This window comes from Botryllus schlosseri, chromosome 1 (assembly GCF_051294905.1).
Source record: "Botryllus schlosseri isolate E-star chromosome 1, Bs_hap1, whole genome shotgun sequence".
Classification (NCBI taxonomy): domain Eukaryota; kingdom Metazoa; phylum Chordata; class Ascidiacea; order Stolidobranchia; family Styelidae; genus Botryllus; species Botryllus schlosseri.
Window position 1 is genome coordinate 38,545,148 of NC_137236.1, and position 22,860 is coordinate 38,568,007.

Sequence of the window (22,860 nt, forward strand, 5' to 3'; positions counted from 1 at the left end):
GGTGACAGTTTAGTATGCGGCATCTTCAGCGTTAGACACATTAGCATGCGACAATTGACCATCACGACATCATGTCAAAATACAAGCAGGCTCTACTTAATGAATACTATAGTCAGCGCGCGAGGGTACCGGCCAACGACCTGGTATATTCACGTCTCATATCGATATATATGCCGTGTCATCTTCATAGCTTCTCCATTTTATGTTATTTTCTTTTACTTGTATGTCGGTGTACAATGTACAATGTACATGCCTCTTACGTAGGCTACATTTTATAGCCCAAGGCGGCTTTCCGATTAAACGACTACTCCAAGTCGTTTCGACTCCTTCCCGTCATTTCATTTAATAATAATCTCATGGGGTTTGGAAATGAAACTGAACTGCACTGGTGATGACATTGACGAAATAAATAATATATCTTTACAGGAAAAGTAAACATGCAACATTCAGTGCTGCTGAAGAAGGCCGCGCTACTCGAAAACGTTCCGATGGATGCAATTACTTTCACTTACCATACCAGTACTGGCGACAGAGGGTCGCGAAAATCGATATTGCTTGAATCAAAAGTTCTACAATCGATCAGCGCGTTTCTGAAAGGTTGTTTGCTGAAGGACTCTGACGAAAAATGGCGACAAATGAAGCTCTTTGATGCGAAGTATTTGACAGGAACTTGAGTTGATCGAGTTACATCTAGTCGGATAGGCCTAAAGCGTATGTGAATATATTTCTGTGCGGAACTTACGATGATTTGTTACCTGACAAGCCGTCACGCGAACGGGCGAAAAATTGTCCAGACCATCAATCGATTGATCGGTGCATTCATCCCGCTATCACCGCAAGCAAATGATGACTGCTACGTGACGAAAGAATAACGATTAGTAACTGTTATCTTGCCTAATGCTCATTGCTCATACATCAAATCATGTACTCATGGTTTGATGTGATGCTGTCGACTGATTTTATGGTTATTATCTGCTGTTGAAGATCCCATGATACTACACAATATTGAAAATGTAATAGGCCTAGATGTTTTCAGATGGGCAGTATTGACAGCCGAATCTTTAGGCCCTGAGATAAGAAGTGACGTTGCCTATCTTATTGTCCTGTACTCACTAAATGTCCAGCATGAAGGTTATACAAATCCATCCGTAATTGATGGGCTATCACATTATCCACCCACTGGAAAGATTCTACCATCGAGACGATTCCCTTTATATTCATAACGTGATCTACTTCAATAGAGAATCACTCCTGGTTGCATCACCGATCGTTGCATAGCCTATTGCTATCTTTTCGGATTCTATCAATGAACTATACAATTATACATGTCTGGCACAATTTTGATGCGATCTATTGCAATAACGTATGTGTGTTTCACTTCATTTACAAACATAGCACTTCCAAGCGAAATTAAACTTTATTCCCTCTAATCTATTTTTGTTTGTCTGAAAAGTATACTCAATGATATTATTTATACAATGATTGGAAACTCCCACGCCCCTTAACGCTATAAGTTAGGTTTCCGCCGGAACCAGTCCGTCGCAAGAAACGGTTGAACGGAGGTACGAGATTGAGTTATGTCGACAGTGGAGAGTGCTGCAATCGACCTTGATATACTTGTACACGCTGTGTAGGACGTGTTGCTGAAAAAAGGTGTCGGCAATGGGATGGGTTTGCAATTGCAATAAAATGAGAATATTTCACAAGCCTATACAGAAGTCTTACTATGGAAGATAGGTATTTTGTCATCTTAGCCTCCGATATGACATTTAGACAATTCTAGGGTTACCATATTTCGGAAATATGAAAAGAGGAGACTTGTTCCAACTTCTCAGACTTACAATTCTGGGGGAAAATCCGCAAAAAGTGGTAATTTTTCCCGACGTTATGGTCGGTTGACTAAAAAAAGTCATTAGCCGCCGGAGCGTTACTACAGTGCTGATTTGATCTCATTCAAATTTTACCCTATACTTAACAAAAATTCTCAAAAAAGAGGACAAAATCTCAAAAAATAGGACATTTGGGCGTCCTCCAAGGACACTTTCAAAAATGAGGACATATCCTCTTAAAGGAGGACGTATGGTAACCCCAGGGCCTGGACTAGACAATGCATATTGGTTATATGCAAGTAACGAAGATATAAATCTTTGTTTAGTAGCTGTGCATTTGCACTGCAGGTCCCCGTCTCGAGCAGCGTTGGCGCTTGTTATTTACAAATGACCCACTAATGAGACCCCTAATCCCAGTGGTGACCAATCTTCCCTCTAATTTTGGACGAGACTGCGCACACTCACCAACTCACTGCGCAGACCATTGGACAACAGTGCGTAACGCCAAAAAAAGGTCAACACTTCAGATATTTTGTTCGCAACTTAGATTTTCTTTGCGCAGAGACCGTGTCCGCACTACGCATTTGCGCAGCTTAGAGGGAGCATTGGCGGCGACAACAACCTTGTAGCTATGATGAAAATGAACGAGAGAGATAGAGAGAATTATTGTGTGGCGACGACATTCTATATAATAGTTCATAGTAATGGTTTAGGGACGTGAAATGTAAAGGCAATACTAAGCAGTCGAATAACTCGAATAATTTTGGTAGGGTCAAGATCAAATCGTTCCGTGTGACGTAGTTGGCGGAGGCCTACTTATTGATTCAGTAGGAAAGAACGTAAGAAAGGACGGGAAGGACGTAGTTTGTTTTTGTCCTTGATGTTTTGCGGCATATAGGCCTACACTAACTCAATATATGCAAAATATATATAGCCTACACATATGCGTACTATGAGTGCATGAGAAATTGTTTGTATTTCGGCTTGAAGGTGGACATGGTAGATGACTGTCGGATAGTCGGCGAGATATTGTTCCACAAACGAGGACCTGTATATTTGATAGAGCGAGGATCTTTTTTGTCTACCATATGGTAGTTGGTCAACGTGGACGCGCGTGTGACTCCGTGTGTCGTACTTATGCACTTTGGATACTGAGGTAAAGAAGTTGTTGAAGTTTTCGGAGCAGATCGAGGTGGATATTAGATTGAGACACCGTGCTTGGTCGTCTGGACATTCTCTTATCTGTTCAGTAAATCTTATTGTAGATTGTGTGTAACTGATAAAAATATTAGAACCACTGACTTTTAACTAATTTTAATTCGCTGTAACAGTGTTTCGCTATTCACTTTCGGTAGAAAGCTAATGAAATAATAAAGTAATTTAATGAAAAAGGCGGAGGGCATTCAATAATAATCTATTGTAGCGACGATATTCCCGAATGCCTTGATCCTTCCGTCGGATTCCGCAAATTATAGGAAACACATGTTTACCTGAAGAATTTTGCGTTCCCCGTTACACATGGCCAATTATAAGGGGAATTACCCAAGTATGAAAAGAATTTATTGATTCTTGGTTGAAACTGGGCTATCATAACATGTTATTCGCAGATATATTACTACTCCTGTTGACGTGAATCTGTAGGGACATAAAGACTTGCTCGTGATATGTAATTTATGAGTGACTTTTCGTCTTTGGTACGCTGAAAAATGTCGAGAATAACCTCAGATGATGGCGAAGGCGAAAGAGGTACGGTAATTTACTCAACTCTTCATATTCTGGGTTAATAAATACCGCTACCATGTTATCAAAAAAGATTAGGGCAATTGGTTATTTGGTTGATAACACATTTTGCAATTTCCGTTAACTATAGTGTTAGAATGCCTGTTGAAGGGAATGTCCTATCCTGACCTGATTTATATCATTTTTACTTAAGGCCTATATATAATACCATACTTTATAAAGCTTCATATCATATTCCGCTTGAATTTAGTCTTCTATGTAGACTTTAAGATATCTATGGTGCCACGTTGAATACCTTGCTCCATACAGGATTGATCCTTTCGACTTGATGTTACCTTTACATACAAAAACTGAACAGGAATTTTTGTATTGACGAAATTGTGTCACTAGTTCAGTGGAACGATGCTGTTCAATGGACAATGGTTCCGTTCATGTCCAAACATAATGATAATTATATGACAGTTTGTCAATTCTAGACACTGTTCAGAATTTATCAACCCACAAATTACAATTTAATATTGCACTTGCATGCCTGTTTAATGTTTACAACTGCTGTAGGCCTAGAGAATGTGTGTTTCCGTTGAGCCTTGCTAGGAACAGAGTAATAGGCGTTCTGAACTATTTAATAATCATCTTGCCAATCTATCAAGATTTTACCTGTAAGAGTTTCTTCAAATTTGGTTACCATAATTTTCCATGTATAATGCGCAAAATTTTACTGATTTTTGCCCTAAAATAGGGGGGTGCGTATTATACATGGGTACAGCAAGCCTTGAAAAAAAAAATCCCTCAATCAAAAACTTGAAATCACACCTTTGTTCATGTTTGTTTAAATCGTGCATCACATCCAGCCATTGGGCCCCGTAATTCGTATTATAGAGTGTAACGCGCTGCCACATAGAGAAGCGTGTTGCCAATTAACGAAAAGCGTGTTTCTAATTAAAGAGAGTCGTCTGCAAAGCACGCGATCTCTTGCTGGGTTGGTTTGCAGTTTGTAGGCGAGCGACATCAGGTCGCTGATTGCTACAAGCGTGCGCGGCAATCCTTGTTGATTCATCGCGTCAACGACAGGCCTTAACAATCGCATAGGCCTACACAAGATCTGGTAATCGGTTGCATCTCCAACAGAACTGGTGCGCCCGACATAACCGTTGGCCTGAGCAATCGTATCTGTAATTGTAATAGGCCTCGTGCGCAAGATGTCGTGTGTCCCTAGCCTGAACTATCGCGTCGCCGACCTCACAGGCTTTGGCTACTATCTACTCTCGTTCAGATATAATGCCGTTAATTGTAATATGATTAGCGATCATTATGTCATGATTGTTCGACAGTGACATCGCAAAACAGAACGACATCGAATACTAAACCGGCCACTATTCATGTACTCATGTACTGCGAATGCAGGGTGCGTACTATACATGGGTACAGGCTTTTTCCCGGAATATACACGCCATTTCAAGGGTGCGTATTATACATGGGGGCGCACTTTATTCGAAAAATTACGGTAGTTGATTCGTATTTAATTTTATACTCAAAATATCCACACATTTCATATAATGGTCGGTATATTCCATTGTTGATAGTTTTCTGGCAACCATAGGCTGTTACTCACTCTTTGTTTGCTTTCAGTGGTTCAAAATGTCCTGAACAACATCATAAGAGTGAAGGAACTGACCGCCTCGAAAAACACGGACAAAGAACTCCTGCAAGCGCTAGTGGGCAATCCGATTGTCCAGTCTCTGGCAAAGGTAAGAGTTGGGTAACAATTTTCTGTTGGAGCAATGGGCCATACAAAATTTGACACTATATCAAGTAGCGGTTAGTTTATGAAGGCTTATCTGCTATTTAGTTGTGACTTTCGTGTGTGGTAAGGTTGATGTTGCATTTATAAAACAGGCTTCACTACGGACGGAGATCATAAAATTAGCTGATCTGGGAGAATGCTAATGATGTGATTAAAAACTGCTAATCGGGACGCACTTTAGGCGGAGATCGTAAAGTTGGCTGATCCGGCAGAATGCAATCGTGGGATTAAAAACTACAAGTCGCGAAGCATTATGTTGATTGGTGTCCCTAGTTTTCAATTAAGTGGTGTTATCTATTGCATCGTAATGCAAAAACGTGGTTTTGGATGTCGGTTGCTTTAGAAACTACTGGTATCATAGATTATAATCAGATTAATAGGAGAAACCACTTTTCAAGCCGAAACCTGGCCAAGTGTGGCACAAGTTTTGCACAGTAACCTGGCATCAATCTGCAATTACTCCCAGGCGCACACTGGGATTACCGAGAAGAAAATCAAGCCAGTCGTGCTGGAAGCTTCCGAATTGTCTACCTCAATCTGTAATCTGCTGGATGACTCTACAGGGGACTTGTGTGTGGAACTTAGCAGGGTCCTCAGCACGCCTCACATTGTGGTTTGTTTTAAGTTTGTTGATTTTAAGATTTGATCGAGTTGGATGAATTTAAGTGCATTGTCTGTTCAGTTAGAACCAGAGGTATTCCAGATCTAGTTTAGGCTGAAAATTGTGAACCGACACGATAACGTAATGGTGAAGGGTCCTGCTTCTTGATTGATATATCGGGGGTTCAATCCCCGTCCAGGTCAGACCGAAGACCTGATTAGTAATACTGGTATCCATGACTTCCTCGTTTGGCACTCAGCATTACCGTGTTAGCATGGAGAGATGGTACAAGACTCAGAAGGCCTTACACGGCTATATCTGCACCTTCCTTGTAGGTAGGCCTACTCGGAAAACAGGTTTCTGCGTCTACTTTCCGTTGAGCTGACCTTTTTTCAGTCAACTTTCTGGTCGTATGCAGAATAAGCCGTATTCACTTGCATTTTTTGGCTGTGTTGATTAAATATATCTCGCTGGACGTTTTAGCCCCCTTTGCTATTTTCGCCCACTTGTTTCTCAAAATCGCCCACTGGAGGATGGTATCGCTCACGTTGTGAACCACTGGTTTAGATTTTACTGCATATTCGCTTAGGCCTATCTATCATTTACAATCCATTTTGATTGCAGGCCTTGCTAGGCTGTCACGACTCGGTGGCTAAACGCAGCAATTTGACCCCAGGAAAATCAGACTCAAAGACATCAAATGGATCCAAGAGTCTTCCTACGAAGAGTAAGTTCCCTGTGGTGTTCTGCTCTATGAGGGCAGGTTTCAAAGTATGCAAAAATTGTCTGTGTTTGCAACTAGTCGAGAATTGAAAATAACTTTGTATATCAACAATCCTATCACCAACTATGATGACACTGATGTGAAAATTCGAGTAATCCAGGCGAGCAGATAGCTTAAGATCAATCTACTATAGAGATTGTATCTATATTCCTGTTCCTAGAGCTTCTCGGAGGTAGAGGACTACAATATAGGCTACCATTGAATAGTATATTCATATTGAAATGAACCCGTATATTTTCGGCTGATACTCGTCCAATGTTCTATATAATATTAATGAATAATATAGAATATACAAAGTTATTTCCAATTCTCTACTAGTTGCTGACGATTACTCCTGACGAGTGTCAGCCCAAAATATTCCGGTTCATTTTGATATGAATACACTATTCCGGTGCTTTTCAACCTTTTTGAGCTTCATTCGCACTTTTTTTGTAAAATTAATTTCATTCGCACAAACTAACCAGAAATTGTTATACAAAAAGTAGATGAAAATACGACATTTATTTGTTCAGATGTGCAACAAATTGGCTACTATGTATCGTAAGTTATCAAGTGCCTCTTTAAAAAGGCTACCGGTACTATTTTCGCTCGTTTTGATTTCAACAATTTCACTAAAACCCCTTTCGGCCAAACAAGTTGTCGGGTTTTATACAAGAACGCCTACTAGTGCCTAGATGGCCAGGTCTTAAAATCTGTTCTGCACTCCTATCCAAAATACAACGTATTTTTCACGAGTGATAAATGCTTGCTGGAAGAAATCGATTTTGATAGCTGACAAAAAGGTCTAGGAGGCTCCAATATGTAGAACGGGTGAAAAACCCACTTGTTTGTATCGAGGCATTTGCCTCATGTCTTGGAAAATAAGGCCCAAACGATCAAGCAGAGTAGGCATTAGGCACATTAGAGTCCGCTACCTTATGATACGTTGCTCCAACTTTTTTTTCAATTTCCCATTTTCTGTCTCGCTAGTATATGTGGGAAGAGCAAATAAACTCACGATACTGTGTGTTCTGCTCTTTAGCTCAATCTAACTTGAGAATTCATAACAGTTTAATAACGTTAAAGCAGCGTTTTAGATTAGGCCTACTACCAAAATCTGAGTTTTTGCGGCATCTCGCAACCCGAGCCTCACCCATGAAACGGAATTCAATATCCATATTACAGTAGTATGCTACGATTTTACGGACATGTAGGCCTATGACATACAGAACGCGCACACCATAATTCTATCCAACACTGATCTACAAAATATGTCTGACGCACGCGATTTCAAATTAGGGTGAATTAAATTCCTCGGCGTGTCTACTGTCTACTCAGATTGCAAGAACGGGACTATTCCGTGCCGATAACGGAGCATATCTATACCGAATGGTTTGGTGATCCTGAATCGGTAATTTTTGGCCAAGGTTCTGTCGACGCTCATGTTTTGGCACCGCATTTTATCAGCGGCTTGTTGGCCAAAACGTTACGTCGTCATGTGACCCGACGCAGACGGGGTTGGCCTCGAAATGAACGAGTTTCACAGACCCGAACTCGCTCGTTGCACATCTCTAGTCCCTACACTAGTTCATCCCAACGCTCTTTGACCATGTTTACAAGTCGGACAAATCTTATCATGAATTCTCATGATAAAGTCATATTTTTTGCGTGTCACGCTTGCTGGCTACAGTACCCAACATAGTAACCTTGGATATGTAAAAACTATCGCAGCATTTCGTCATTCGCACTGAATTTTTTTCATTCGCACATGTGCGAACCGTCACACAGGTTGAAAAGCACTGCACTATTCTATTCTTATCACTTTATGAGCAAATGGTCAATCTCCACTTCATCATGTAGTATGGATATAAAAAATTATTATAGTTGGGAGTTGTCACTGCAGGCATTTTCAGGGTCTCAGTAATTCAATCAACCTATAAGGTGATATTTCATCAACTCATCATCAATTCTTGAGCAAAATATGTAACGCCCCAAATGTATATATAATGGTTTCTCTAAACACATGAACGTGTTTGGAATCATCTCAAGACTACTGCATTATTGTGCCTTGTAGTATGTCAGCATCCAAGGAATCATTCACCACCATTCAGTAGGCTACTGTAAGTAAATATGTCCCCTGAGATATACGTCATGCAACATTCCTTGTGTAGTATTGAGTCAATAGGCCTTTGACTTGTGTTGGTTTCTAAGACATTATTCTGCCTATTGTGCAATGTGCATCCTAGATGTATCCTGTGCTGGTAGTAGGGTTCACTTGCGAAATTGTGTCCTTGTTTTCACTTCCTTGTTGTGGTAATGTATAGGCCTACAATGTATAGACTTGCATGCATAACATATTATGTTCTGGTCCCACATTGCTGACTTAATTAGAGACTTTTCTATGCTGTGCTTAGTAATTTGAAGACGCAGGGGAACCAGTACTTTCCTGTGTGGCTTATTATTATAATATGTTGTGTCATGACTTCAGCAGTGTTTAGTATACCATGTAAAATACAGTTACTGACCCAAATCCCATGGAATGGAGGATTGAATTAGTCTGAATGTTGATCGACTATATACATTTTGTTACAATTGGATTTGATTGAATAGTATATTCATATTGAAATAAACCGGATTGATTGGCTGACACTCTATAATATATATTTGTGATACGATTGTTGATATACAATGTTCTTTCCAATTCTCTACTAGTTGCTGACGATTACCCCTGACGAGTGTCAGCCGCAAATATATTTCAATATGAATATGCCATGCAATTGTATAATGTATATTGTATGTGTGTACCTCTAAATGTGTTTTTAAGAGTAATTTGAGTCTACTTCGATCAAATATTTAAACTTCAACTCTCAGAACTGGATATTCTCAGTTCTGAAAATTCCATTACACCGTTCACAATGGTGATTGTGAAACATATTGATTCATCTGTGTAACCTGGCCAGGACCCTATTTACAGACAAGTGTTAATGAGTATTTCTGTGTGTTCCAGCCTCCAAATGGGTTCTCGTATTTGGAATGTCTTGTTGACATTAGACACTGTCGCCGCCTAATTCAATATTCCCTAACACAGTTCACAGGACTGTGTCAATTTGCTGTTCTGTCTCAATATTTCATTGAAACTACTTCTTGCAATTGTTCTTTTAAGCTAAATTCTGAATTTGTATTGTGTTCATTTTACCGCATAGGGTAAATCTCTCAATCAATGCATAGCAAACTTTTCAAAATACTCAAAATACTTCAAAATACTTTATATTGTTACAGTGACAGAAGAAACGCCGATGAGAGCTGTTAGAATGGTCGGGATGTACAAGAAGTCATGGGAGCCGTTGGTAAATAGATAACTCTATCTAACTAAGTGAAAGAATTGAGATTAACCCCCGGACGATTCCAAATCAATCCCTCAAAGTTAAGAAACATTCATGTATTGGATGTGTATTTTTAGACTCAAGTTCTGTAAGCCGAGAACAGGGGTCACCAACCTATTTGTAACCAAGAGCTAGTTATTTGGTACCGATTAATGCATGCAGGGTTATAACCAAGTAACAAGTCGAATTTACTTTCATAATTTTGACTCGAGTTCGAGTCATAGTGTTGTGACTCGAGTCCAAGTCATTGTTTTCACTGTTCAATTTTGAGTTCCATCCGTTTCAACCCACTTTTTGCACTCTGCTCAAGTGATATACAATGGCTCGCAATTCATAATACCGTCATTTTCCTCAGTCCTAACAGTTTCTGGCCCTATTTTCAGAGTATGAGGTCTGATAAACGAAATATCGATAATGTGGTGACTACTATTCTTCGAATTTGCAATGAAATATCTGTCTTGGCCGACCTAGTGTCGAGTCATATGACTTGTCTCGAGTCATGCACATTGACTCGAGTACAAGTCGAGTCAATAGACAAATTGACAGGAGTACTAGCCGAGTCATTTTACGCATTTGTAAAAATGACCTGAGTCAAGACGAGTCACAATAAAATTTGTGACTCAAGTCGAGTCATGACTCAAGTCAATCCAACCCTGATTTTTCGGCCCCGTTAGTCGAATATATCTCACTGAACGTCCTAACATTTTCGCCCCCCCTTTGGTATTTTCGCCCCCTTGTTTCTCAGAATCGCTCGCGTGGCCTATCCAACCGATAACAAAAATATGTTTTTTTTCGATGCATTTCCAAAACTTATACTGACTAGTAACTAGTTTGACCATGTCTGCTCGTGTGCCACATACCTGTACTGTACTATTTCAGGGCATCACTGTCGTGAAAGAGGACAAGCAATTGAAGATAGCCAGGATACTTCAAGGCAGTGAGATTGATAAGAAGGGTCTACTGCACATTGGTATGTGTCACTTTTTATATCGGATTCGAGCATTGAATGTTGCTTAGGGAAATAGACTCTGGTGTTCCATCAAGGTAATTTTTGCGTTTCCTTCCTTCAAAATGTCTCTGCGTATTTGTAGTGTCGAACTATTGAAGCTGTGCTTTTCATTGCAGTATAACAATGTCAATGCTAGCACGTAAATGAGTGGGAATATGGTTTTCTGTACACACTCGAGCAGTGTTTTTCAAAAGCGGTGTCCTTTTGAGGACCGCGAAGCATGTTCAAAAAATTCTAACGATCCAGAAAAATGATGTTTTGAAGCATGAAAGATTTTAGCAAACTTATTTTTTAAACCAAACTCGAATGTGGCCTGACAATCTATTATTAAACAACGTGAAGTAGGATATTTTGTTGCACTGGGGCTACTTCTTCAAGGAGTGCCTCTGTAATACACTTCTGAGTCCTACTCAATTCCCAGTATCACATGAATCTCTTGAAATTCAATATTCATACTGAAATGAACCCAAATATTTTCGGCTGACACTCGTGAGGGGTAATCGTCAGCAACTAGCTGAGAACTCAAAAGAGCATCGTATATCATCAATCGTATCACAAAATATGACGTCACCAGCATGAAATTTCGAATGAGAGAGCGTTCAATGTACTATTTTTAGGTGATACACGAACTCCTTTTGTCAACGAGTGTCAGCCGAAAATATTCAGGTTCATTTCAGTATGAATTCACTATTGAATTGTATATTGAAGTCCTGTTCTTCCAAGAAGCTGTTCAAATCTCCTGAACATGAATGAAAATTGTTGTGCAATACCAACGAAACCAGCTCGATCGCTGTGTAATTTTCCAGACGACATCATTCTGGAAGTGAACGGCACCGCGATAAACGGCGACCCAAAGATTTTGAAAGACTACTTGATCAAAGCCACGGGATCGATCGTATTCAAAATACTTCCGAGTTACGAGGAAAACCAAGTGCCCAAACTGGTAAGTGGAGGCGGGGTGGGATTATGTTGCGTCTGATCGGCAGACCTGTACAAATCACTGGATTTTCAAAATGCTTAACTAGAACTGGAACTACTCACTTTTGAAAATATGCGACAAGAGGTGGAACCACACAAAAAGCATTCGTTAGCTGAGCATCAGCTACCTAGATTAGTAGTTTGTATGTGTATAAGTTTGCCTATCAGATGCTGTTTTTCAGGTCTTCTCACTCTCCGGGGTTGTAACCAAGTCGCAAGGTTCCAAATCTCAAGTCGACCTCATGTTTATAGTTTTGACTCGTGTCAAGTCGAGTCATTTTCAATTCACCACCGAGTCAAGTCCGAGTCCATAGTGTTCTACCTCGAGTCTAAGACACTGTTGAGTTCAGTTTCCAGTAAAATCCACTATTTTTAACTCTGTTCGAGTGATATAGAAAGGCTCGCATTCATGATATCGTAATTTTCCTCAGTCCTAACACTTTCTGGCCCTATTTTGCAAGTATCAGGACTGATAGACGAAATAGCAATTATGTGGTAGCTTTACTATTCTTCGAAGTTACAACGAAACATCTGTTTTGGCCTTCATAGTCTCGAGTCATATGACTTAATTTCGAGTCATGCACAATGACTCTAGTATAAGTTGACTCGATACAAACATTGACTCAAGTCGAGTCATCACACCCTACAACGAAAGTAATAAAATTGTAGATGTTTCTTTACCTCCCATGGCTGATACCAATATTTTTGGCAAAGTGTGATATCTACTCCATATTATCGGCAAACAGTCCTGACTCCGGTCATGCTTTCAAATCCTCACCGTGACAAACTGGGAAGGAAATTCTCTTTTGTTTCAGTTATACCTCAAGTGTCATATCGACTATGACCCGGAGAAGGACAAGCTCACTCCCTGCCACGAGGCCGGCCTTGGATTCGCGAGGGGTGAAATTTTGCAAGTCGTAGACCAGACCGATGCCGATTGGTGGCAGGTGCGTACTAAAAGACTTTGACTACGGGATAACAGCATTGTCACAAAGTGCTATGAGATATGCATGGTCAAAATATGCCAAATTATCTTCAACGTGATGCAGAACTTGACATTATATTTTTTGTGGTCATGTAAAAAGGTACATAGGTTCTTGAAATTTCCACATTTTTCATACTGTTGTGATGTCGCTATTAGTGATACTCGAATACTAGATTCGAGGCTTAATACTAGATTCAGAATCAAATCACTCAGGTACTAGGTTTAACCTAGCCTTAATTGTGTCGCATCAAATATATTGAATGAAGGGCGGCTTTACATACAGTGGTTCCCAACATTTTTGGCTTCGTTCCCCACTTCAGATTTATTCCGAGTCTTCATTCCCCACTACCCAAAACTCCTATGCACCCTTTAAACTTTTTATAAATTCTGAAAGCTCAAAGAAAGCAGATAATTTTGAAGAATTTTCGGCTATTAATAATGTGTTGACTGAAAAAGAGGTCATCAATTTCACTCGGCTCCTGATTTTTTACGAAACTCTGACGTTCGCCGCATCAGAGTCGCATTTTTCATGGCATTTCAGAGAAAACGAGGACAAATTCCCAAGAACGAGGAAATTTAGGCGTCCTTCGAGGACACTTTCAATTTATAATTTTGGATGCATAGTTTCCAGTGCAGTTAACTGGTAACGGTAATCGCACATGTGTCTCCATGAATATTTCGACTATCCCGTATATAACGTTGAACAAATGGTTTTATTCCCCACCAGAAACCATTGAATTCCCCACCAGTTGGGAACCACTGGTCTGGTCTACAATGTATCGTAATTGTGTAAATCCTTTAACTGCAGGCGAGGCGTGTCAATAACAAAGGCGAACCTCGTGGTAGAGCAGGACTGATACCGAGCCAATCGCTGGAGGAAAAACGAAGGTCGATGCAAGAGATAAACTCCATCTTGCCAGAAGGTTGGTTCACTGAAAATACATTCATTTGTTGCCACTGATATCCTGATATAAGTGAAATCATTTACGTTGTGCAGTATTCTCTTACCCACGAAAACATGGCGATCGCAAACCAGGGTTCCCTATGAACTAGTCAATATATGTAGTGGTAGACCTACAGTGTTGCTTCTGACAACCTATCAATTTCGGGGGGTAGCCAGTGAAATTTGAGACATTTCCATGAATATTTTTATCAAATAAATACAAAATTTTCTACAACCATAACTTTGCTCCAATCTAGTACTTCAACGTTCAACTAACTGCTGGTTTTTTGAGTGGTCCTAGTTCTGGTTGTGGATTTGAACGGCAGTTTGTACAAGAATACGTATAAATTTATGGTGTTTATAGTTGGCTCATATGGTTGGTGTATTTTGATAAAACTTTTATCAAAATACACCAACCAAAACTCTGTCAACAAAAGGAGTTCGTGTATCACCTAAAAATAGTACATTGAACGTTCTCTCATTCGAAATTTCATGCTGGTGACGTCATATTTTGTGATACGATTGTTGATATACAATGTTCTTTCCAATTCTCTACTAATTGCTGACGATTACCCCTGACGAGTGTCAGCCGAAAATATTCGGGTTCATTTCAATATGAATATACTATTTAATTGTATATTGAAGTTCTGTACCTCCAAGAAGCTCTTCAAATATTCTATCCTCAAAAACGCCAAGAACACGGACTGTTTCGCTCACCGTCTGAATTATTGGTGTTTCTTTGTGTGGGATTCATGGTGTCTGTCGACTGCAATGGTCACCAGGCTGATATTTCTTACTTTTTTATTCTGTATCTGTCGACTTGTAGCACGGCCCACTTCTAGGCTTTTTTAAGACAACAGCCTAACCTCGAACGATAAACCTCGAACACTTAGGTAGAAATTCTGTAGTCGGACTCGAACCCACAACCCATTGGTGTTGCGGCCGTTATTATATCAAAAAATTTCTATAAATTCAATTACTTATGTATATCTTGTTACAGATAGAAGGAGATCAAAAAAGAGAAGGTCCACGCGAAGAATGTACAGCGTGTCGCAGAATTCGGCTTTCGACAAGCACGACATTGCGGTGTATGAAGAGGTAGACTTTCAAATTTTGTTTGAATCTACTCTTACTGTTCGTGAAGTGATCTGATGACCTGAGGTGTTGAGAAGGACATTCGTTTGCTTTATCGGAGCACTCAAACATGATTTTTCTTATTTGCACAGCGTAAAGTTGTAGATTTTACATCACTCCCGCTATGCCATTACTTGATAGGGTTGGAGTTCTTCCGATGCTGCTAGATCAGCTTTTCGACAAAACTACTTCCTTCCTATATTTTTATCTTATTTTTGATACCATAAGACAATTTTGGGACAAGTTTGCTTCATTTTTACTGGTGAAATTGTCATAAGAACTTTGTATCGTAGTAACTGAATATATGTTCTGCAGGGTTGTAACCAAGTCACAAGGCTCACAATCACAAGCCAATCTCACTTATATAGTTTTGACTCGAGTCAAGTCGAGTCATTTTCAATTCACCACCGAGTCAAGTCAGGTCCTAGTGTTTTGACTCGAGTCAGAGTCCAAGTCATTACGTTCACTATTCAATTTCAAGTTCAATCCGGTTCAAGTCACTTTTTCAACTCTGCTCGAGTGACATAGAATGGCTCACATTCCTAATATCGTAATTTTCCTTAGTGCTAACAGTTTCTGGCCCTGTTTTCAAGTATCAGGACTGATAGACGAAATACCAACAATATTGTGGCGACTTCATCGGAGTTACAATGAAATGTCTGTCTTTGCCGTCGTAGTCTCGAGTTATACGACTTGGTTCGAGTCATGCACCATGACTCCAGTATAAGTCGAGTCAATACAAAAATTGACCCGTCGACTCATTTCATGCATTTCAAAAAATGACTTGAGTCAAGTCGAGTCACCAAAAAAATCGTGACCCGAGTCATTAAAACCCTGCCTCCAACTAACTGCTAAAACTATCCTAGTACCCTAGAAGTCACTTGCATGTTTGTTTTTCAGACATGTCAATTTGTGGTTGCACTTGGAGTAGTTTTTGACATACCGCATCTTGCAATCGCTGCTAGTGTAGTAATTTTTTGGACATTTCGCAGGTGGCTTGCATTCCTCCCATATCGAGAAAAACTATTGTCATTCTGATGCAAAGTATGTCAGCTGCAGAGACAGTCGCCAGGCGGATTGCGGATTTAGAGCCGGAAGTCTACGGCATTGCCGACAACGGTCAGAAGCTATTATACTTCATATGTTTCAGTCATCACATGTGAAATGGATTGGTATATTCATATGGAAACGAACCCGAATATTTTCGGACGACACTCGTCAGGGGTAATCGTCGGCAACTAGTAGAGAATCTCATGTGTGCCTTAAAGACAACGTTTGTCAAAATACACCAGCCAAGGCTGGGCCAACAAAAGGAATACGTGTAGGCTACTATCTAAAAATAGTACATCGAACGCTCTCTTATTAGAAATTTCATGCTAGAGACGTCATATTTCGAGATACGATTGTCGATGCACGATGCTCTTTCCAATTCTCTGCTAGTTGCTGACGATTACCCCTGACGAGTGTCAGGTGAAAATGTTTAAGTTCATTTCAATATGAATGTAGCCAAATAAATATTCAGTGCAATGTTTTCGTTAGCGTGAAAATTATACTTCAACAATTTTGTTCTTTCAACACTATGTTGAAGCAAAGTTCATATTCTAGTGCATCTGTAATCTTCAGTAATATGTTACATGTGTATTGTGGTAGGTTTTTGTTTTATGACTCACAAACAAATTAGGTTTTGCGAAGACTTGTAGATTAGCATAAGTTTGCGCAGGTTGGTTATGGTTTAGAACAGTGGTTCCCAACCTTTTTCGACCCATCGCCCCCTTTTCAAGGTCAACACCGATCATCGCCCCCCAAATTTTGTGTACCGAAAATTTGGCATACAAACTGTAATCACCGGCGGGTTGACTAAAAAAAAAAAAAAGGTCAAATTTTCGGCTCGACGTCTAATTTGACACACTTTTGTAACTAAATTTCCGTGGGTTGACTGAAAAAAAAAAAAAGGTCAACCGTTTTGACTCGTCATCGCCCCCCTGTCGCCCCCTTCGTCATTTTCGCCCCCCTACACTGCCAAATCGCCCCCTGGGGGGCGATATCGCCCACGTTGGGAACCACTGGTTTAGAAGCACTGGTCTAGATCTTATCCGAATTGGTTTTTATAATTTCATGATTTTTTTGTTTTTAGCGGCTACGCTTTCTCGAATGTCAACGCTTTCCAGATCAAAAGACGGCAGAGAAGAATTGAATGGTTGGTGTTATGACATCATTATCGGAGACGGACCACTAGAAAACTTCAGCTTTTCCAAATTTGTTTAGAATTAGAATTATAGTTACATAGTGTACATTCCAAATTGTATTAGAATTATAACTACACATTTGAGTCGAACCATCCTTTTGGGTTGATTGCAGAGATGCTGACCGAATAGCCGGCTAATCTCTGATCGCTCTAATTAGGCATAATATAATCCGCAAGTAAAGTCACCTGGTGGCCGTGTTGCACAAATGTCTGCGATTTGAACTATATCACTGGCTCAAATTGACGCGAATGACGTGCGTCAGCATCATGCCTGGGGTGCGTTTGGACCGTGTTGCCCTTTTACCCTTCGTGGTATTTTTGGACTGATCATCGTGACATGACATACCCAGCCTGGTGATTCGAATTTAGCAGATTAGAATTCTACGATTAGTGGCTAATCGTCATCTGTGGAACGGAGGCTGGACAATTACTGACATTTTAATCGGCGATCACGTTTGATTGGCATCTGCGTAACATTAGGGTTACCATATTTTAGAACCAGAAATGAAGGCATTTTTCACGAGCTGCAAAAGTGAATTTCATTGAGTTGACTAAAAAAAAAGTTAATTTTTCCAACTCAACTTTGGAAATACCCGGGTCTCGCCAATTCGGCTCACATTTACCGTAATTTGCGGTCTTTATGGGCATTTTAGGCCAAAAATAGAGATAAGCGATGGGTAAACGTTTCCTGAAAATTGAGAAAGTATGGCAACCCTATAGCCTACAACCAAGTCTTAGGATGTTGTAATACTCCCTTGCCCTAATGTTTGAAGCGATTCTTGGACCGTCAAGATAGCGTGAGGGTTAAGCGTCCGGCTTCTTAATCGGTAGGTCGTGGGTTCGATTCCCGGCCGGGTCAGACCAAAGACCTGATTAGTAACAATGGTATCCATGACCTCCCTGCTTGGCGCTCATGCATTACTGGGATAGCATGGAGGGGTGGTGCATGACTTTGAAAGCTGTACAAGGCTATACCTTCACTTCCTTGTCCAGCAGCATATGCACATCACGCACTCATGGTATGCATATGCGCAGATCGTGTGTATGTGTATCATGAGTCGGTGTATATGCCGCAAAAACATCAAGGACAAAAATAAACTAAGTCTTCCTTCCTTACGTCCTTCCTTCTTGGAGGCACAGGACTTCAATATAGGCCTACATTTAAATTATAAGAATTCTTTTCAATTCTCTACTAGTTGCTGACGATTATCCTTGGTTTACTTTAAGTTGAATATATTAGTCAATTGTTCCAACGCTCCTACTTTCAGGAGAGCACGGAGACACAAGCACAGGAATGGAATTGTTGACGGCTCGTGAAATCATAGGATCAGGGAAAATTTGCATCTTGGTTGCGTCACCACAAGTGCGACTTTGCTTTTGATAAATCTTGTTATTCGTTCCGAGGCATTCGCACTTTCACGGTTTTGACTCGTCTCACAGTCATACTGTTCAGTGTTCTCTTACAAGCTCAGATCATTTTCAACTCGCTTTTTACAAATCTGCTTCAGTGATATGGAATGCCTCACATTTACAATATAGGCCTACTAATTTCCTTGCTCACTCTCACAGTTTCTGGCCCTATTTTCCAAGTACCAGTACTGATAGACAAATTACAAATATTGTGGTGACTTTACTATTCTTTGAAGTTACAATGAAATGCCTGTCCTGGCCGTCCGAGTCTCGAGTCATATGACTTGGCCGAGTCATGCATATTGACTCGAGTAGGCCTACAAGTTAGTCAATATACAAAGTTACCCGAGTCGAGTCATTTTTAGTAATTAAAAAAATGACTTGAGTCGAATCTCGAGGTAAATATTGTGCTGCAATGATTCGATTCTGAAAACAGAATTAGGAGATACTTGAAATATTGGAGTATCACTGATCATGAAATCGTAAGAGTATAAATGTCGAAATTTTGACTAGTTACCTTTTATTCTGCATCACACTAACGCTCGTTTGGTGTTTTATGATAGCACCTAATTCATTGCGCTTTGTGACTATCCAGTGCGTTGATGACGACTTCCCCACCTACCAACATTAATATGACTAAACGAAAATAATAGTTGTTCTACATCATGTTTTCGATAATTTGGTGTCTTTTCGGCCGTATCATTTCCGTCGATATTTCCAGACGCTGAAAATTGTGCGGACCTCGGAGTTTTTGCCGTATGCAGTTTACGTTAAAGCAGACAGTGGGCACATGGAAAGCTTTGGAAAGGTAAGGCAAAACTTCGATATGCATCACATTGGGTATTTTGGACCAGGGGTCCCCAGCCTACGGGCCCTGAAAAAAATTTGAAAATGTATTAACTTTAAGTGTACTACTCAACTACAACAAAAGAAATAAATTAAAATCCTCTGAAAATACTGGTATAGCAATAGGCTCATTAATCTCGAGTTTATTTTATTTTCCACGCCACCAAACCAGCAATTAAGACATCATCACTCATGTAGTTTTGACTCTAGTGAAGTCGAGTCATTTTCAATTAGCCACCAAGCCCAAGTCGGCAATCAGAGGGTCGATTCTGAATCTTAGTGTCTAGATAAAGTTATAGGCAACCCAACTTTTTACATCTATAATTGGGTGATATAGAATGTCTCGTATTCATAATGTAGTAATAAGCATCGAGCCGTAGTTTAGCTATCAATAATATATGGTAATTACACCTGCAATCCTGTGTTACAGAACTACGAACTGTCCAGCAAAGATATCGAACGGTACTACATGCAGTACATAGATTCCGTGGTGGACTTCTCAAACTGGGACGACGTGGCAAAAACTATCATAGAACAAATGAAATCTCTGGAAACGCGACACCAATGGGTGCCCACAAGTTGGGTGTACTGATATTCTGTTTTTACGGTTCATATTTCTTTGCTATTTCTTATGCTTATTAACTTTTTGTTTCAAACGTGCGATATAACACCCTTTTCTTTTTATTTTGCGGAAATTGGACGCCATATTTGCCATTGACGAATCACAGCCAGAGGTGGTTAAAGTATTCAACTTTGCTGTTGAACTGGAAGCAGACTTCGAAAACTAGAAAATATTCAGCTGAATTAGAATAGACTTTGAATAATAGCTACACATTTTTTCTAATCCGACTGGAATTAGAATTATAACTACAGTTTTTTCCGAACTGGATTAGAATTCAGTTATTGAAATTGGTCGTTTAACGAAGGTCGCTTCATAAATAATAACCAGAGTTTATTCTCTAAGCATGAGAATAGCAAATTTCGTATCACCAAGCTAGGCTTGTTTCGCACGATACACTTAGCCAGTAATATTTTCAGGAAAACCAGAATTAAGAATTAACGTTGGAGCATGGAAACATTTCACAAATTATATTAGAATTAGTTTACCGGTATTTTGCTGAAATTACTATAATTAGACAACCATAATGACCTTGTTGTCCAAGTGTGGTCCGAACAAATATTAGTCACTTGAGTAAGTGCAGCGAGTAGGTGAAGCTCAATGCATACTCTGTAAGAGTATAACGTCTTTGATGACCACCTCTGATCTTCGTCATGCATATTACGTCAGCATCGATTTTATTTCATCTCTGTTTTTCATCTCGGTTTTCTTTGGTTTTTTATATGCCGAATTCATTATCTTTCGCTAATAACCCAAAATATCCGAAATCATTAACCGTGCGCAAGTGTTCCAGTGTTACATACCTAAACGTATCAAAAACCTGCCCACCAGACCTCATATATTCTGTACGGCCAATATTAATCAAACGAATATCCATTGGGTGAGATTAGCGTGCGCATTAATTGATGTTCTACAGTGCTACACCCACTCCAAAAGTGGTCATAAAATACATTCGGAACCAAAATAATAAGCGAACCATTAATATTTTCACCGATGATAACAAGTCAATATCGCACTTTAAAAAAGATATAATTTTCGGCCATTGAAGATTAAAAAAGATCGCACTATTTGTAAAGAGTCTCATTAGTATAATCTTGCTTGCTAGGCTGGGAATATTGCTCTGTTTCTTGCGTTGTATCGTTGTTGTTACTTGTATAGCCTACATGTAATGCAGTGGTTCCCAACCTTTTTTGTCTCGTGCCCCCCTTGGCCGATATTTGAGCTAAAATTCCCCCCCTATGAGAAAGTTACCTGTTACTAAAAATGTTCTTTTTAACGCTCAACCATTTGTTGACTGAGCCATTGATGGTCAAACATATTCAGATATGTTCGAACTATGGCGAATACGGACTGCACTAAACTTTGATAAAGTACAGTCGAATTTGACCTGTGTTGGGGCGGTATGGGTGGCCGCTGTCGAAAAATAAATCACCAAGTCTGCTTGCTATGGACTTGAGTTGAATCGATGAATTTGGTACGGTACGTTTTTCAGGTTAGCCCATATGTTGGCTTAAAAAGTTGAACAATTTCACTAGTGGCGTTGTGCTGAATTCGGCTTGACGTTTTCCTGCTCAGTAGCAATTTGATCGAGAGGCTGTCGCGGACCCAACGAAATCGTCTTGTTAGCCTCACTTTATCAGGGGGTAAAAAAGCTACTGAAGGCATTTAAACGTACACCTAAATTGAAATCCGCCGACGAAACATACAATTGTAAAGAACGAATTTCTACTTAAGAGTTCTATACCATAAAAATCTAAAAACCTTGTGAACTCAGTGTATCTGCCTGATTTCCCCTTAAAAATTGAGCTAGATTCCACCCTAAAAATTTCAAAATTCCCCCCAAAGGTTGGGAACCACTGATATAATGGAAATGGTTCTTTTGTGTTGTAGACTCCTAGCATCGAATTCAATTTTGCTTGCACGAAACAATCAGAATTTGCCATTATACTGTGCTCAGTTTTACCCTGGTCGAGGAAACGCTTGCTCGAAATAACTGTCAGCAGAAGAACTAACGTGTCACGCTAACATGAATCGCCGGAAATATAAATTCTTTCGGAGAGTATGTGGATTTTCGTGTCCCACAGCAGGCAGATGAATATACGTTTGACATTTGGTGAATCAGCTGTTTGAGTGCAAGTTTTCATCAATTACCACCTCGCTGGTATATGACGGGGAGATAGCGTAGTGGTGACGAAAAGCGCCCCGGTTCAATTCCCGCCAGGGTCCATCTGGACTCTTATTCTCCAGACAGAGACCCGACGAAAGAAAGAACTCTCAAGGAATGAAAAGGGCCGTTGTTTCAAAAAGATCAACATCGATAAGAACTGTCACATCGGGCACTCTAGGCGGAGGTGGAAGTCAGTCTAACTAAAAGGATCACAACTAGCCTACGTGTCGTTCGATATCCTTCCATCCGCTCATGACATCGCATTGTACATTGTGTGTGACTTGTTTTGGTGAAAAATGTAACCCAACGATTATTATTAGTATTATTAAGCGGTTCGCTGTCGTGGTGCGACAATCTTCGAGAGTTTGAAATGAGAGTTGAATGTTTGAGTTGAGTTTACTATA

General features: G+C 39.9%; 3 protein-coding genes across 5 annotated transcripts in view; 2 read left to right on the forward strand and 1 right to left on the reverse strand.

The window, feature by feature from the left end:
- Positions 1–1,430, forward strand: part of LOC145436452 (inactive dipeptidyl peptidase 10-like) — a 39,961-nt gene extending 38,531 nt beyond the window's left edge. For all 3 annotated transcript variants that reach the window (XM_080313804.1, XM_080313819.1, XM_080313812.1), the window contains exon 18: positions 427–1,430. In XM_080313804.1, coding sequence (XP_080169930.1) covers positions 427–674 — 248 coding nt within the window. In that variant the 3' untranslated portion in view covers positions 675–1,430. The remainder of the gene's footprint in view (positions 1–426) is intronic.
- LOC145436675 (uncharacterized) overlaps positions 1–22,860 on the reverse strand; it is a 339,318-nt gene that overhangs the window by 221,322 nt on the left and 95,136 nt on the right. The window lies entirely within an intron of this gene.
- Positions 3,159–20,342, forward strand: LOC145449247 (MAGUK p55 subfamily member 2-like). Its single transcript, XM_080327717.1, has 15 exons — positions 3,159–3,575; positions 5,199–5,317; positions 5,840–5,986; positions 6,599–6,701; positions 10,017–10,084; positions 11,000–11,090; positions 11,936–12,072; positions 12,923–13,054; positions 13,901–14,015; positions 15,036–15,133; positions 16,162–16,288; positions 17,304–17,366; positions 18,683–18,777; positions 19,546–19,632; positions 20,101–20,342. Exons 1-15 carry the CDS (start codon positions 3,536–3,538, stop codon positions 20,260–20,262), a joined length of 1,584 nt encoding a protein of 527 aa, XP_080183843.1. The 5' UTR covers positions 3,159–3,535; the 3' UTR covers positions 20,263–20,342.